Genomic DNA, 15,069 nt, shown 5'->3' with positions numbered 1-15,069 from the left:
GATGAAGGAGACAAAAAAACTTCTTCTTGATTGACAATTAAGTTTGATAGAGTCAGCATTTTGTCCACAAATGCAAAGATATTTAAAAGTGAAACCCCACTTCAATGGATGGAAGAATGATCTAATTTTGATTCACAAAGTCTCTTCGATATATGACTCGAAACTTTCTGCCTTACTTGACTTGTTTACTCCAACGGAATACAACTCTCACATTTTATCTTTCATGTTTTGTCTGTTTGTTTATTTTCTGTTTATTATATACTGTAGCAACGCGGAAGTCGTTTTGTACAATTGAAAATGTGCCTAATTGTTTGTATTTGAACTTTGCACAATAAAAAAAAAAAAAAATTAAAAAAAACTTCCCAGTGCTTTTACGCACTGGACTCTCCAAATGTTTTGAGATGATGATTCACATTTAACCATTTTTATTATGAGAAAATGTTTCCCTGAATTACAATGAGACAGTGGCCTAATTCTTGTCAGGGTGAAACAGCATGTAGAGCTGGTATGAGATGAAACACATGTTATGGGTTGGCTCCCTTATATCAACTCGGCCATGCAGTGATCTGGGCATTACATTGGTCCCTGAGCTTAAACTCAGTCTATACATCAATCAATGTTTGCTAATGCTTAATGACTGGCTGATGAAAGCATAATAGTATTGAAGAAAGTATTTTTTAATTTTTTAACATTTTTGGTGTGGTTGCATGTTTCTGCACCAAACCATGTTCTCAGGAAACAAAAATCTTCTCTTGAACTGAGTTTGGTTTCCTTTGTAATTTTGATTTCCTGCCAGTGAACACGTTTTTGCTTCCTATTGGCGGCAGTTATCAAAAAAAAAAGAAAACCCACACATGTGAACAACAGTCAACAAATTATTCACAGGACAGAATTAGAATTAATATGAGGCTTTCACTACAGAGAGCGACAGGTGAAATACACTGTTCTGCAAAAGCCATTTCACGAGAGATCCCATTATTTGGATTCAAAATGTTTAAATATTTCTAACACTGCTACTATGTTATGTTTCATAACGTAAAAACTCGCAGGCTCACATTGTATCGACCACCGCACTGAACGACCAGATCGCGTAAAGTGAGAAATGAAGTCTTCACATCCCCAACAGCAGCAGAAGAAAACCCGTCGAAAGCGAAATATTTGGAATAGCAACTGCGGGGCCCAATAACAATGTCATACAGTATTGTTGAGATGACTGTTCGCCTTACTCACTACTGCAACTTCAACTCACTGTATGACCTTAACGTTTTGTAATCTATGAGATTAAAACTGCACTTAGTTTGTATTGTAGGATTAAAGATTCCGGATAGAATCTAAGCTAATATAAGTCTGTTATGAAACACAACACACCCATGTTCTCATGTTATATACTGTAGGTGACTGGTGTACGAAACTGTAGACATTTCTATGCAGTTTTTGATTTGTTGCGCTGGAGGATTTGTTAAAAATTGAGAAAGCAGAGAGCCGCCACATGAGCAGCCCAGGCCTACTGTCACTGCAGTTTGTAAGAACCAGAGCACCTCTGGCATGTCGTCTAAAGAAATCAACGGTTTGATTAGATGCGGAAAACCAGATATATATGTTCACTGGATATTCTTATCTATGGAAAAAGGCCATTACAGTATTTGTAACCATGGTACAGAATATGCTAAATCCCTGAGCACACTGAAAAAAAGAAGGTGTGTCTGTTGTTGTTAAAATAAAGGAAGGATTCTGCTTCCTGCAGAAATGTATCAAAAACATTTTTTTTTGTGAAATATATAAAATAAATAGCCAAATTGTATTTCTCTTTTGATACTACTGTACTTAAGAGGACTAGTGTAATTTAGAGCAGGGTTTTACAGTCACAACATCCCTACTGTAATCCTAAATCAATCATCATCAGATGTACATTATCATTATTACAGTTTACAGTTTATCACTACTGAAGCAGTGATTGCAGGAAACTTACAGTAAATGTTTTTACAGCAATGTACTTGACAGTTGCTGCCAGTTAATTAGTGTGGATATATTTTACAGTAGATTTTATTACAGTATCCGGACAAGACTCTAACATCATTTTTATGTCTGTTTTCTTTTAAGTCTTGTCCGGAAACCATAGAGGTGAATGAGAGACAACTCATTAGGAGAAAGATCTCAGGTCAAATGGGTGAAAGGATTTACAAACATTTATGGTCGAATGTGGTAAAAGGTAAAATATACTTCACCACCCTTCCTCTGACATAATGCTTATGAAGGTCGAGACATTATAGACATCATATTGGAGGTTTGATTGACTGAGTTCATTGGTTATATTAGTGTTTCTTTGTAACAATGACAGACAGACGTGTACGTTTAAACGTTTTGTAATTCATCCGTTGTCTTTGCCAGTGCACATCTGTACTTGCTGTCGTTGGAGATACAGCATCCTGTATGTGTTCAAACACCCAATGTGCGTACATTAGCTGGCTGTGGTGTAGCTTATATGACGCAGGACCATCGTTTTCATCCGTTTCTCACATCCAAGGTTTTCCTGGAATCGAGCAGCCGTTTGCAGCTATCGTCACACCGATACGTAAACAGAAGTGTGGTCAGGGCGATAGAGGTCCCCGCTAATTTCAACAGAAATCCTCAATTTTCTGCAAAGAGAAATTCTCTCACATCATAAAAGAGAGATCAGTAAATGTCCTTAAACACAAAACTCTTCACAAAACTTTTATGGATGAAGAAAAGGTTTACAATCAGAATAGGGTTAGGTTTAGAAAGAAATATCTTTTTTTGTTTATATGACAGAGGTACTTCCACCTCCATAGATTCCCTTCTTTTCTTACATTTTCTAAATTTGCCTCTATTTGCATAGTACAATTTCTTTTTTCATTTGAGACATACTCTGACATTTTTCATGAGTTTCACTCGCACTTCTCAGTGTTTTTCCCCTCAACCGTCCTTTTTGTTTCCACAGTGCACAAGTGTGTGTTATTCTTTTCTTTTTTTTCCGATCTCACCGTCACCCAGGTCAACAACTGATGTTTCAGACCAATACTGAAACCAAGAAGCGCGTCTTTGTCTGCTGCTGGTGGCTCTCCATCGTCCGCTCGCTCACCCTCGGGTGCCTCTGCGAACAGGGGGGAACCCAGCACACTTCCCAGAAACCCTCAGTGTGTGGGTGTAGAGAACTACATAACAGTGAGTGTGTGTGTGTGTGTGCATTGACATAAAGTGTGTGCAAGCATATACGTGTGTGTGTGTGTGTGTGTGTGTGTGTGTGTGTGTGTGCGTGTGCGTGTGTGTGTGTGTGGTTTGTCCATTCAATCACACAATCTACCATGCAGTCTGAATCACATCCGGTTTCGAGCTGAAAATAACAAAACCACAGGGTGACAGAAATGCAGTGCAGCAGGCAACCGCCCACAGGGACAGAGGAACACACACACACACACACACACACACACACACACATACACAGTCCGGCACTGGTCAGTTAGTATTTTTCTACAAAACAACAGTTACTTAAAAAGAGCTTTCTTTTACAGAGATGTGGCTCAGGGCTTATTTCCATTTTTTGTTATCTTCTAAACTAAAACATGCCTTTTTACACTCCACATTGTGCATACAACTTAATGAAGTAACTGCAAAATGCAGTGACTTCAAATACTATGAACGCACTGCCCATATACAGTATATGAGGTCTAATGACAAGTTGAATACTGATCAGGCCTTGCTGTGCACCTCGAACACAAAAGAAATCTTTGTTTAGTCACCGCAGTTATAAAGACAGTGTGGTCAGTGAGAAAACATTTAAGGGCCACAGCTTTAATGTCAATGTTCAGTGTCCGTTTACTGACACCGGTCCCACTTAAGGATACGTTTTGCTGAAATGAGTCTGTCTGAGGTGAGCTTTTCTGTCAGTACCGTATAGCGCAGGATGTGGTCGTGTGCTAAATAGGTGCTTCACACCTGCAGAGATGTGCTCCTGCTGCCACGCAACAATTGACGCAAGAAGCGATTCCTCACACAAAACGAAACACAAAAGATGGTGACAATGAGATTGCACAAGGCAGCGGTCGTGAAAATGTGTCCAGTGACGGCGGAGCAGCTGGGGTGTGAAACCTGAGCCTCACAATGTCTTCCGCATGTGTCTGTAGGACCAAATATTGAACCTATTAAGTTAATTCATGATGCATTCAAAGACATACGCATACTCAAAACACATCAGTAATGAAGAGCACTGTGTGTGGACTGAGCCTTTAACATTTGTGGGTCTGATACTTTATCTCCCATGTGCGGACAGTGCAGCGTTGTTAGAAAACACAGCCCAGGCGCTTGTATAAACATGAATGAGCCTCTTTTACGTAACAGAGCAGGGTATGACCCTTATTTCCACTAATTATGAAACACAGTGGTCTGTTTTAAAACAGCCTAAGTATAAGCATACAGCCAATATCTGTAAAACGGAATTAGTGGGGATAGAGGTTTTAGAGAGAAGGAATGGGGGGAGTGGGAGAAGAAGGGAGGGGTTTGGAAAGATAAAGGGCCCGTGGAGGAATAGAAGAAAAGTCAGGGAGAGAATAAGAGAACTTACACAGAGAGGTAGGGTGAGTTAGAGGGGGAGAGAAGGGGACAGAAGGGATGAGAGAAACAGAGGGAGAGAGAGAACCAGGCGGAGAGCGCTGGAATAATGTTTGGCCTTGGTCTGCCAGTGGGGTCCTTCCCCTTAAGAAGCCAACAGGAATGTGAGGAATGCTGCATGGGAAGAAAAAAGGAAGGAGTGGAGGAGAGGGGGAGAAACAGAGGAGGAGGATGGGAAAGAAAGGAAGGAAAGCCAAGAAGGAAAGGAGGAGGAGGAGGAGGAGGAGGAGGAGAGAAAAGCGGGGAATCCAGAGTGATAGATAGAAAGAGGGAGATGAAGGTAGGGAGTAATATGAGGAGGGGATAGGGTGTGGGGGGGGGGGGGGGGTAGACACTGAGGAAAAGGCTTATTATCTTTAGCGGGCTGAGTAAACATAAGAACAAAGAGGATAAAAATAATAAGGCTGGAAAATATTGAGGAGGAAGAAAAAAACTTGAGCCCTATTTGTGTGTGTTTTTATTTTTGTGCATGCGGATATTCATGTATGCACGCAGGCAGATGCTCGTGTGTGTGTGCGTGCGTGTTTCTACGCTCCGCATTCACGTGTGCTCGTGTGCGAGAGAGTCTCAGGGTGTGGTACCAAAACGGAGACTTTTCTTTTCCCCTTCAAAGTCTCTCTCTGCCAACGGCCTCAGCGGCAGAACAGTTTGCAGCTGCAATATCCTACAGAAAATAGCCGTTCTTTTTTCTTCTTCCCTCCCCCGCGTCGGACGGCTTCTTTTTTCATTTGTTTTTGCAGTAAAAGTCTGCTCCGGTCTTGTGGACGGTCAGTTGATAATCATGGGACGCAGACAGACAGGGGCTTCACACAGCCGCACGTACGCACACAAATCTTGTGTCGCTTCACGGGAGATAACGCGGACGATGCGTGGGTTTATTTAAAGAACTGAATATGCAGAATGCTGCGCTTGTGGAATATGACACTTCTAGACCACAAGAGAGTGAACTCATAACAGAAGTCGCAGCTGCAGCACTTGACCCACTAAGTCAAAACACAGTTCCGTTGTTTTACGCCGGCTGTAAAGCAATATTGTGCTGCAAACAATGTAAAACTGCAGGAACTGTGCTCTGTCGTGGAAATCGATGGTCTCCATCGAACCACCACGCCCGCCACAATATCCCATGGCATGGAAAGAAAAGCAACACACCAACCAGAGCAGGAGAAATGTTTTATGGCTATCAAATCTTACTTGATTCTCCCAGCTGTTTCCACGAGCGGCACTGGGAAACACCTGGCTGTTGCAGTTGGTTTTCTGCCACAGAACCAAACAGGACAAGGCTTCATGCGGCCTTGTTCGACCGCCTGAGACTCGCACAGACCAGCTCTGAAAACAACACGCGTGAACTTTATACGGCAAACCTCTGTTCTTTTTTTTAGCGGCTGCCTATTTAAAAATCCATGAAACAAATAGGAGCATTAACATTCATTTAGTGTACCTGGACATGCAAAATAATGAGTAATAATGAGACACTATACAGCTTAATGGGCCTTGTTCAGACTGCCAGCCACCAATTTTTTATATTATTATTATTTATTCAGATCGAGTTTTAGAAAGTCTGGACATTGAAATGTGATTCTAATCTAATCCTGACAGATGCGTCTCAGTCCAGACTCTCTGGCTGCGCAAATCAGATTTTAAGAGTGTCACTCACAGCGCCACGCACAACAACAACCTCAAATCCAGAGTGGCAGTACTTGCGTAGTTACTGATGTCTTTACCACAGGGACCCATGCAGATAGGCTGAGGATGTCTGGACAAACAACTCTGATCTGATCATGTGCAAATAAGGATGCAGACTGCCCAAGAAGATCTGATGAGCTGAGGCGAGCTGCTGGCTTCATAAGCAGCTTCTGTCACGTACAGGTTGTCATCTGATCCATTGTTAGGTACGTTTAAAGAAGGGGAGTCTAGAGTTCTAAAAAAAAAACCTCCCTTTGAGATGTTGGGTTAAAAATGTTGATTACAGCTGCTGCAAGATGGATGAATGACTCATTCTCAAATCCATTTCCAATCAAAAATGGAGCTTATTGGCAACTCTTTTGAGAATTGCCCAATCATTTATTATCATCCTAAACAATAATACATAAATTGAAAAGGAATTAATTATAAAAAATAACCATTCGTTGCCCTAAATGACTTAAAATTTACCACCAAATATGTAAACCACACAAAATCCCAAGGACCCAGGAACTTGATGAATATCAGCATCATTAGATTACTGTAAGCCCCTGACCCCGCCAAGGTCACCGTGGGATCCAGTGTTCCGACGCGTTCGTGAACGTAAATGCATGAAATGGCCAGATACGGGCACGCATTCCTCAACATAAAAAGGACACAATCATACATTCCCTTACAGGCTGTACACGCAAGCATGTTCTTGTCTCCATAGTGTGTGTTTGCGTGGGTGCGTGCAAGCGTGAAAAAGCAGAAAGACACGGGCAAGTGTGTGAAAACACTAGCCACACCGAAAGCCCCGGTGACATGTGCAGTCCACAGAAACACAATGGATCGCTGACAGACATTTTCCGCAGCAGAGCGACGGTGTCATGTGTGCAGTCAGCACTAACCAGTGATGAGGGGTTAAACATGAAGAAGTAATGTGACAATTTGTTTCCCCAGGGGCAGGCAGAACCATTTTTTTCGCGCACCGCAACCCCAGGAGTATTGACACCTCCACTAGTCAGTCACACAGTGAAACAACTGAATTCACAAGCAGAATGCATCAAAATCCAAGCAGCTCCAGTTGTGCCAGGAGACTGTTGAGCCGACTGCAGATCGGTGGGGCGCGCGGTGCAGAAACACCACAGCGGAGTCTGGAGATAGTGCAGGGCCGAGTGCCCTCAACACCCTGCGGATGTTTGGAGCGAACGACAAGTTGTTCACAACACGGCGAGAAACCATGGCAACCGCAGGGGAATCCCAGGGGTATCACACGTAAACACACACTCACACGCTCGCACACAGGAAACTCTCAAAACGCAGGAGGACGAATCAAATCAAAACTCGCCCTTTTAACACCCACCAGTCTGAACAACAACAAGCCTGAGAAGTGTGCGCGCGCGCGCGTGTGTGTGTGTGTGTGTGTGTGTGTGCGTGCCTGTAGGAAACACCCAGACAGGCCAAAAATAGCTTTACACTCTCGCTCCCCATCTCTCACTTTCAATCCCTCATTCTCTCTCTCTTTTTCTCTCTCTCTCTCCGTCTCTCGCTTGTGTCGCTTTAAACCATCGGTAGGGGAAAAACAGAGAGAAAAGTTCACGTTCCCATATGGAAAATATCACCCACTTAAGAGAGAACTTGAATGTGAGAATATGAGACTGAGTATATGATTGCGTGTATGGAGGGGATAATGACTATTTTGGCAAAAACTGTTGCACAAGGGGAAACATAAAGCCTCTCACAAGAGGGAAACATTGGTGGGCGGAGAGTTGGTTCATCAGACATGTCGAGCTGGACGAGGAGGTCTGACATTCAGTGAGAATACTGTCGAAAGCGAGTAAGTTGCGCCGGAGAGCGTATTTCTCCTCGCGTCAAAAGAAGTAAAACAAACTCACACTGACAGAGATGTCTTGCTTTGGTCAAAAAAACCATGGTGGCAACTTGTCTCGTCGTGTGTACCTCCTGGATTCCCAATCACACGCGAGGCGGGGCCCGTAAACAAAAGGCACACGGACTCACAGGGAGCGTGTTTACTGGACAGTTTCAGCAGCCTGTCATCTCACACAAAGTGAGACATTTCTGGACAAATGAGTAGTGATTGCAGAAAAATTGTCATTGCAGACTTTGTTGAATAACCAAAGCCGGTTGGCGGGGACCTCTGTGCTTCTCTGGCAGCAGTGTGTGCTTAAAGGATATTTTCGGAATAATTTACAGCTTAGGTCTCTGGGAGTCTGATGGGGCGCGCGACGTGACCTCAGATGACCAGACAGGTCGTAAAAGAGCCAGCTGCAACGAGCATGGTAGGTCAAAGGTCAAACCAGGGTTTCTGTTATATTTGGGTAATAATTTGAATGCTCAACTTTGTTTTTGGTTTCTTCTAAATAAAGCAAACCTGGGTGTTGTACAACCGCGCCCCAATTGTGGGACTGCACTGATGATGATGACGATGATGATGATGATGATGATGATGTGCAATGGAGAACAAGGGAGAGTTGACAGACCAGTCGAGAGAAGCAGCGGGAGTCACTGTGACTGACTGCTGTGAACGACCAACAAACCTCGTGAGTAGAGTCGCTATGTCACCAGCAAGCTCCTCCAACCACAGATTTTTTTTCTCAACGACCTAGATTAACAAACACTTTACCACTTCCCGTTGTGACCAGGCTTTTGCTAATGGGAAGGCAGATGGCAAAAAAGTGTATCAAAATAAAACCCTATTTGTAATAAAAAAATGAATTATCCTCCTATAGATTATCCCATTAGTGACTAACATGTGAGCAAATCAAAAATGGAGGGCTTCTTCGGTTCATCAGTTTATTACAATAGTCATATTTTCAACATTTTTGTGAGCAGATTACCCAACGCGGAAGTACCTAAAACCTGTATTCTCTCAAATGACCAGCAGACGGCGACTCCACTGTCATTTCCTATAGAAGTCTTTGAGAAGATGACTCTACTTCTCACATGATTCATAACGTCAGTGATAATTTTCCCGAGCAGTCTTCTTTGAAACAGCATGATGTTCATTTTGTGAATTATGGTCCCAGTTGGAGTCAAATAGACAATGAAGCACGGTATTGGAGCGTGGACACGTCGTGACTGACAGCTAGAGTCAGGTCCACCCCACGCTCTTCCAAGTTACCTCTGGTTCCACAAAAACAAGATGGCCCCGGTCAAAGGTCAAAACTCGAAGCTTGAAAACAGCATTTCACAAACCAATGCGTGACGTTACGGTGGGTTGCTAGTTGCTACCAGCACGTGGTAAAGACTTTGGCAGTCAGATGAAGCAACAAAGCGAGAAAATGTTGTGTTTCAGGTCGTTTTGTGCGATTAGATGAAATTGTTATTCGCCTTGACTTTCTGAGAAGAGCCTTGCAGCTTCTGGCTTGTCCGTGTAATTATTTGGCAGTTTAATTCTGTTTGCCACTTTTCTCACTGGGCCGAATGAAAGGGAAAACTATCAGCAGTGCTGATGCAGGTTTGACCAGAGAGGGTTTTTGTGTCCTTAAACGCCCTGGCAGGCACTAACATGGCGTAGCCAGACTAATACTCAAATGCGTCTGGGACCTCCTGGTTCATTTTCGATTTCCAAGAGGAGTTACCAACGGACGCACAGCAAAATGCTTCCGCACGCAATTGGACGGACCGACAACCAGCGAGAGCAAAGAGTCATGTGACGTCTGTGAAAATGTGAAAATGTCACCAGACTAGATCAAATGCTCAAATGCACAAATAATCGTTCATCACCAGCAGCCCTGGTTGTTTTACAAAAGTTGCTTCTCTCCGTGTCACGGTATAAACCCCGCCCATTATCAGATAATAGGTTGCGACTGGACCGGCAAGTTTTGCGCCGGAGCCAAATCACTTCCCAATGGAGGGGATCCAGACCGTATTCTGGCAGAGCAAATTTTAAACGCGCTCCCGGAATTCATCTGAGTCCCAGGCGAGTCAGGCACAAGAACACATCTAAACACACAGTACAGCAGGCCTGAGCTGGCAGCGCTTCAGTGCCTTGCTCAAGGACACTTCAGCAGAACAGGCAGCAGAGGAAGAGGGGCTTGCACCAAGCGCTCTGAAAGTTTTTAGGAAACCCCGTCATCGAAAACCTTAAAGGAATGTAACTCAATTTAAGGATAACTCTAAATATAGCCAATAGTATTTCATATCACACACAAGGGATAGCAATATTTTACAAAACCCACAACTGGCTGACAGTGTTTTTACAGGCCTCAGTGGGCTGACATTAATTCTAAGCTCAAGCATAATTGAAGTAGAAGACCCATGTTTCATAATATCCACACACCATCTGTCAGGTTAAGATAAGACCCAGTAAAGTAAACGTCATTGTGGCTGCAGGGAAACGTATCCAGAGTGCTGAAGCCTCTGCAGCGAGTTGGTGAAAACTGCCGCAAACGTCAGCGCAGCCTATACGGCTCTCAGCGCACACCGTGGAACCCTCTCTACGCTCACAGTGTGTCGGTAAAGACACGCCCCACGTGCACATCTGCCTGCGTCGCCGAGGATTGATGGAAGTGGAGCCTCTCTCTCTGGGAACTTGTGTTTTCTCTGGCGCTTTCAGTGAAAGGTTACACCTCTCCACTGCGCCGTGCCCTCTGAGGGGATTCAGGAGGAGGAGGAAGAGAGACAGATGGCTTTTCCCCGCAGGATATCCTGTTCTAAGTGGAGCTGCTGGGCTCGCTCTGACCCCCTCACCCCTCTTGACCCCTGACCCGCTCATAGTTTAGGCTCACATCTTTTGCCCAAATCTCTTACGTAGAGTCTGGCCTCTTAGCTTTCCCTCCTTCTGAACTCCTCGATCATACTCACAGGTGTCACTTTAATTCTCCCTCCTTCCCTCTTTCTCTTAATACTCCTGTCCGCTCCCACTCAACGCTTGCAGTCCTCTTCATAAATGTACGTAAACATACTTAAGCGACACAATTAATTCATTCGGGACATCCGGCCAGCCCCTGGGAACCACAAGTGAAACACATATGACAATTATTTATGTCCACACTTTTGATGTGAACCCAATTCAAGAAGCACTGATATTCATGAAAAAAGCCAGGTAGCTCCAGCTTTATGTTATATACTCCAGCTTTATATATATATATATATATATATACATTACAGTTATTTTGGATTAATATATTACTACTGACAGATGGAATTATGTGATTGTTTGATTGCAATCAAATAAAACAGGAAAAATCAAATAAAAGCGATATACCTTAAGATTATTTGAGTAGAATAACTGAAACAGAATATCTGGAGGAAATCATGAGAAACAACACTATTGCACAGGGAACAAATTAAAAGAAATGAATGGAGATAAGTGGTGTCTTTATGATCGCAATGTGATGGCTAAAGAAAAGAGATGAGTATTAAGACACCAGCCGAGGGGAAACATCTATTTGTTAGCACAAAATTATGCCCCACAAATTATAGCCAACAACAGACAACGTTCAATCTCTGGTTTTTAACCAGGCGCGAGGAACGGAAATCAAATCAAATCAAATCAAACTTTATAGATTTGATTTGATTTGATCTGATTTGATTTGAACCCCCTGACTGGTCTGCAGGTCTGCAGGTGGAGCAGGGGGATGAGTAGTTCAGAGGTGGAACCTGGTGCTGGTTCAATGTTGGAATGGTTTTAATGTGTTAAATAGACCAAGACTGTATTGACAGGCAGCTATAATCCCTTTAATGTACATTCAGGGTTCACTTTCTCCAACATGTTCAGGTTCAAGCCACAAGCATGAAAGACAAGTCTTTTGTCAGAGCTTTATTTTACAAATGCCTCCCTCATTTATCTTGGACCGACTGTAACTGAAACAATCAGTAAGCTTCACATTATCCTGAAATGAGGTTGTCATTTACTCAGTGCTCCTGCCATGCTTCACCTTGTTTCATAACAGGAAATTTGTCAAAGACGTTATGACGGCGTCACTTCATCGGCAATTGCTAATGTGAAAACCGCACAGAAACACACCACCACCTGTCATCATAAAAATCGTAATTTGACGAGAAGAAGTTATAAGTCAGTCTGATAGGATTCTTTGGGTCTCCCCGCCACTTTCCCTTCATGTCAGCCTCTCTGTGGCTCTCGCTCCCGTCCCGCGGTAAAACTGGGACCCATTAGCTGATGAATGGTTGTTTGTGTTGTTTTTTAGCTCAACAGCGCCACCCCTGGTCCGCGTGGCCAGAGCGGGCGATGGGAAAACATTGGCTGCGATTAGAGGAGTAATCAGCCAATCACCCCCTCACCTTCCAGTCAACCCCGAGGTCAAAGAGCCACGGAGTGGACGACTTCCCAGGTGGTTTCCCATGAAAACCACCAGGTAGTGAATGTATAGTGGGGTCCTTGTGCGAAGACGCATCACACACACACACACACACACACACAGTTCTGTGTCTAAACTTCCCCGCATGCGCACATATCTGGGAGTGTGTGCTGCTTGCGTTCAATGGGGATTCCTATGAGGCCGAGTGCAGAGTTTGCCCAGAATCGGCTGCAGTGGAAATCAACACTTCCTGCTTCCTGTGGCGAAAGGAAGTGCTACCGTCGCTGTCCCCTTATCGCTGAATACACAGGCAGCGCAGAGGGAGGAAGGCAGCGGGCGAGGGGAGAGGAAGAGGTAGAGGAGGAGGAGGAGGGTGACCAAGCAGACTACACAACAGGGGCGACAACTAAAGGGCCGGACGGGGCTTTGTGTCTCATTCCTATTTATTCATTTTTGGATTTCTAGCCAAAGGGAAATGCTGAGAAATCAGTAAATGATGAGAACATTTTTGAACTATCTCTTGCAGGCTTGTCGTGCAGTATAGTTAAAGATGAATTTGTTTTCGTGATCTCGGCTCTTTGGCTGCTCTTGGCATCTCTCCTCTGCGATGTTACAATAGCATTTGCCTACCGCTTGCTGGTCAACATTAGCCACTGAACGTAGCGTTCCGTCACGGGGGGGGGGAACAAATGCAACAGCTTGAATACAATTTGCAGGCAACAGTGGAAATGTACCCACTTATTGTGAAGGATGACGTGAAAGACAGCAGGACAGACAGAGGGTGAGAGCAGGAGGAAGGGGAGAGATGTTTGGGATCAGGGTGGACAAGCTTTCAGCACTTTGGGTTTGTCCCAGATGGACACAAGCCGCTCCCTCCCTTTATAAACAGCCCCTGGCTTCTGCCTCTCCTCGCCCCGTCTCCTCCGCGTCAATCTCTTCTTCTGTCCTTCCATGTCCGCGCTACAACTCCGCAGCTCGCGCTTTGCAGGGCATTCTCGGACCCTCGGCCGAAAACAAATTGACACTGCCTGTGTTTCCCCCATTTTGTCCTCTGACAACTCCATCTGTCCCCACCAACAGCAGCACCACCACCCCCCAATCTCTGCCATTTCCAAAGTCAACACACCGCTAAATGCTGGTCTGACTCACTTCCACTGTGGGTGGCTCTGTTTCCAATTTTCTCACCAACTCAGCCACCCCACCACCTTAAGAGAAGAGAGAGAAATACCATTGTCCAGAAAACAAACAAAAAAAAGGAAGACAACCACACACGCAGAAGGGAGACACATTTCTTCCCCAAGTTGCTCAGTGTTAAAGGGACAAAGGCATGCCGAGAGGAGATGCGGGGCAAAAAAAAAAGAGACCCGAGCGCCCTTCTCCCACTTCTTTTGTGGCTCTGAAATGGTTATCGCTGTTTTCCTTCCTTTCTTTCTCTCCGGGAGAGCGTGGGAGCGCCCTCAGAGTGCTGCAGAGAATCCACGGGGCTCATGACAACAGGAGGAAGCCGGTAACTTGAGAAACTCGGGCCGGGGCAGAGAGAGGGAGAGGGGAGGAGAAGTGGAACAGGCAGCGGAGTATCACATCTTTCCATGTTTCCACATCCTGCAAACATGACATGTGAGCTCACAGAGGCAGAGGCCCAAAGACCAACATTTACAAATAACCTGCGGCACTGCAGTCACCATTTCCCACACACACACACACACACACACACACACACACACGCACACAACCCAAATACACGTCCCATGAAATGGGACAACTTTCCCAAGCAGAGAGCCGCCTTACCAGTCTGTGGTGTGAACATCCAGCATGAGGGGCGTTGTTAGAGGGTCCCGTCAGTCACGTTCTCGTACAGTTCAGTCCAGAGAGGAATCGGGAGCTCTGAGGAGGACACCCAGACTACACGCATGTGCACGCACAGGCACGGTATCGGTTCCCTCTGTCCAACTGTTGAGAAAGTGAGGGGCCGCAACAAAAGGCAACAGAGGGAGGGAGGGAGGGGCCGTGGTAGAAAAAGCGAGTGAGAGGGAGAGAGATTAACCCCTAAGAGCTGACTGGTGGACTCTCCCTCCTTCTCACACACACACACACACACACGCACACGCACGCGCACTAATACACACAGTTGGTTTGCCGTATCACTGACTTCTTGTGTTTTCTCTCAAGTGCCAGGAGGAGGAAGGGGGAGCAGTGAAAATGTGTGTGTGTGTGTGTGTGTGTGTGTGCGTGTGTGTGTGTGCGTGTGTGTGTGTGTGTGTGTGCGTGTGTGTGTGTGTGTGTGTTTTTTAAGGTAGGAGGGACCGGTTGGCTCGGGTCCAGCGGCGGCCAGCCTGGGAGAAAAAGACAATCGCAGGAAACGCTATATCAGGAGGAGGCGAAATACCAGCACAAAAATAATTATCAGACGGTGAAAAACAATGACATCCACCGTGGAAAAGACGGCCTGCGGCCTGCAGCAGACAATCACAGTGGAAGCAATGAACAGGACATAAAC

General features: G+C 44.9%; 1 protein-coding gene across 2 annotated transcripts in view; it reads right to left on the bottom strand.

Annotated features, from left to right (window-relative positions):
* hdac7a (histone deacetylase 7a) overlaps positions 1-14,531 on the bottom strand; it is a 59,459-nt gene extending 44,928 nt beyond the window's left edge. For both annotated transcript variants that reach the window (XM_035644483.2, XM_035644484.2), the window contains exon 1: positions 14,361-14,531. In XM_035644483.2, the coding sequence (XP_035500376.1) occupies positions 14,361-14,379 (19 nt within the window). In that variant the 5' untranslated portion in view covers positions 14,380-14,531. The remainder of the gene's footprint in view (positions 1-14,360) is intronic.
* Between the last annotated feature and the right edge of the window lie 538 nt (positions 14,532-15,069).

Source organism: Scophthalmus maximus, chromosome 3 (genome assembly GCF_022379125.1).
Source record: "Scophthalmus maximus strain ysfricsl-2021 chromosome 3, ASM2237912v1, whole genome shotgun sequence".
In the NCBI taxonomy this organism is placed as follows: Eukaryota; Metazoa; Chordata; class Actinopteri; order Pleuronectiformes; family Scophthalmidae; genus Scophthalmus; species Scophthalmus maximus.
The sequence above is the reverse complement of the archived record's forward strand: the minus strand, read 5'-3'. Positions and strand labels throughout refer to the sequence as shown.